Below are 2500 nucleotides of genomic sequence, written 5' to 3'. Positions count from 1 at the left end.
GATGTGGGGGGGGGTCTTGGGGGGCCTGGGAGTCAAAGGACTGGAAATGAGAGAAAGAGAGAGAGGAAGTGAGAGGGGGGAGAGAATGAGAGAGAGAGAGAGCTTGGGAGGGATGGGGCATGAGCGCTGGAAGGGGAGCCTGTCAGAAAAACATTTGCCCCTCCTCCTCCATGCGCCCTCTCCATGAGGTTAAACCCACGTCAGAGGCCTGTCCCCTGGGTAGGTGGACTAACACAGGCCCAGGCTTGTGTCCCGGGCCCCTGGAGGTGTCTGAGAAATGAAAAAATAAAAACACTGAAAAAACCCACTGCTTGTTTAGTGAACAGCAACATTAGTCTGTTCTCTAAACCATCTCCATGTTCGGTCAACTTGGTTCACAGACAGACCGGTCCATCGTGAACTGAACAGTGGTGTTAGTCGAGGCCCGAATGGCACTCTGTTCCTATTGGCCGGTGGCCATTTTGTTTCTCTGACTGTGTTATTGTCGGTGACATCATCCTGTGGTGTTGTAATTATCATATGATGACATCATCCTGTGGTGTTCTAATTATATGATGACATCATCCTGTGGTGTTCTAATTATATGATGACATCATCCTGTGGTGTTCTAGTTATCATATGATGACATCATCCTGTGGTGTTCTAATTATATGATGACATCATCCTGTGGTGTTGTAGTTCTATGGATGACATCATCCTGTGGTGTTGTAGTTATCATGGATGACATCATTCTGTGGTGTTCTAGTTATCATATGATGACATCATCCTGTGGTGTTCTAGTTCTATGATGACATCATCCTGTGGTGTTCTGTTATATGGTGTTGTAGTTCTATGATGACATCATCCTGTGGTGTTCTAGTTATATGATGACATCATCCTGTGGTGTTGTAGTTATCATATGATGACATCATCCTGTGGTGTTCTAGTTATCATATGATGACATCATCCTGTGGTGTTGTAGTTATCATATGATGACATCATCCTGTGGTGTTGTAGTTCTATATGATGACATCATCCTGTGGTGTTCTAGTTCTATGATGACATCATCCTGTGGTGTTGTAGTTCTATGAGACATCATCCTGTGGTGTTGTAGTTATCATATGATGACATCATCCTGTGGTGTTCTAGTTCTATGATGACATCATCCTGTGGTGTTGATGTATGGACATCATCCTGTGGTGTTCAGTTATCATATGATGACATCATCCTGTGGTGTTCTCTATGATGACATCATCCTGTGGTGTTCTAGTTATCATATGATGACATCATCCTGTGGATGAGATAGATGACATCATCCTGTGGTGTTCTAGTTATGTATGATGAATCATCCTGTGGTGTTCTAACATCATCCTCTGGGTGTTCTAAGTTTCTATGACTCATCGTGGTGTTGTAGTTATCATATGATGACATCATCCTGTGGTGTTCTAGTTATCATATGATGACATCATCCTGTGGTGTTCTAGTCATCATATGATGACATCATCCTGATTGTTCTAGTTATCATGATGACAATCCTGTGGTGTTCTAGTTATGTTGATGACATCATCCTGTGGTGTTCTAGTTATCATATGATGACATCATCCTGTGGTGTTGGTTGATGACATCATCACAGTCAACTCAACATGTGATTGAGCTGTTTAATTCCCTGTTATTGAGACTGTTTAATAATTATTGAATCTCCTGTTTTCTAGTTATTATGAGCTGTTTAATTATATGATTATTGAACTGTTTAATTATATGATGACATCATCCTGAGCTGTTTAATATATGATTATTGTGGTGTTTAATACATTATTGAGCTGTTTAATTCATCCTTATTTCTAACTGTTGATGACATCATCCTGTTATTGAGCATGTTTAATACATTATGAGCTGTTTAATTCTATTATTGAGCTGTTTAATAGTTATTGGAGACTGTTTAATTCTATGGAGTTATTGAACTGTTTAATAGACATTATTGAGCTGTTTAATCGTTATTGAGCTGTTTAAGACATCACGCTGTTGTTGCTGTTTAATGGAGTTATTGAGCTGTTTAATTCTAAGTTATTGAACTGTTTATGGAGACATACGTTATTGAACTGTTTAATCACGCTATTGTTGTAGTTCTATTTAACATCACGTTATTGAGCTGTTTATGGAGACATCGTTATTGAGTGTTTAATGGAGACATCGTTGTGGTGTTGTATTGAGACTGTTTAATGGAGACATCGTTATTGAGCTGTTTAATCACGCTGTTATTGAACTGTTTAATACGTTATTGAGCTCACGCTTTAGTTCTACGGAGACATATTGAGCTGTTTAATACGTTATTGAACTGTTTAATGTAGTTATTGAGCTGTTTAATTCCGTTATTGAGCTGTTTAATGGAGACATCGTTATTGAGCTGTTTAATTCTATGGAGACATCATGCTGTGGTGCTGTTCTATGGAGACATCGTGCTGTTGGATGTATGGACAGTGGGTATCATGTTTGTAACAGTGTCTCTCCCTGCCAGGCCCTG

The 2500-nt window shown here is 39.6% G+C and overlaps 1 protein-coding gene across 1 annotated transcript in view; it reads left to right on the top strand.

Annotated features, from left to right (window-relative positions):
* The window catches only part of LOC135537011 (G protein-coupled receptor kinase 5-like), an 81987-nt gene that overhangs the window by 32136 nt on the left and 47351 nt on the right, over positions 1 to 2500 (top strand). The window contains exon 4 of the mRNA XM_064963220.1: positions 2495 to 2500. This exon is cut by the window's right edge and continues 66 nt beyond it. Within this exon, the coding sequence (XP_064819292.1) occupies positions 2495 to 2500 (6 nt within the window). The remainder of the gene's footprint in view (positions 1 to 2494) is intronic.

This window comes from Oncorhynchus masou, unplaced genomic scaffold (assembly GCF_036934945.1).
Source record: "Oncorhynchus masou masou isolate Uvic2021 unplaced genomic scaffold, UVic_Omas_1.1 unplaced_scaffold_698, whole genome shotgun sequence".
Taxonomy (NCBI): Eukaryota; Metazoa; Chordata; class Actinopteri; order Salmoniformes; family Salmonidae; genus Oncorhynchus; species Oncorhynchus masou.
The sequence above is the reverse complement of the archived record's forward strand: the minus strand, read 5'-3'. Positions and strand labels throughout refer to the sequence as shown.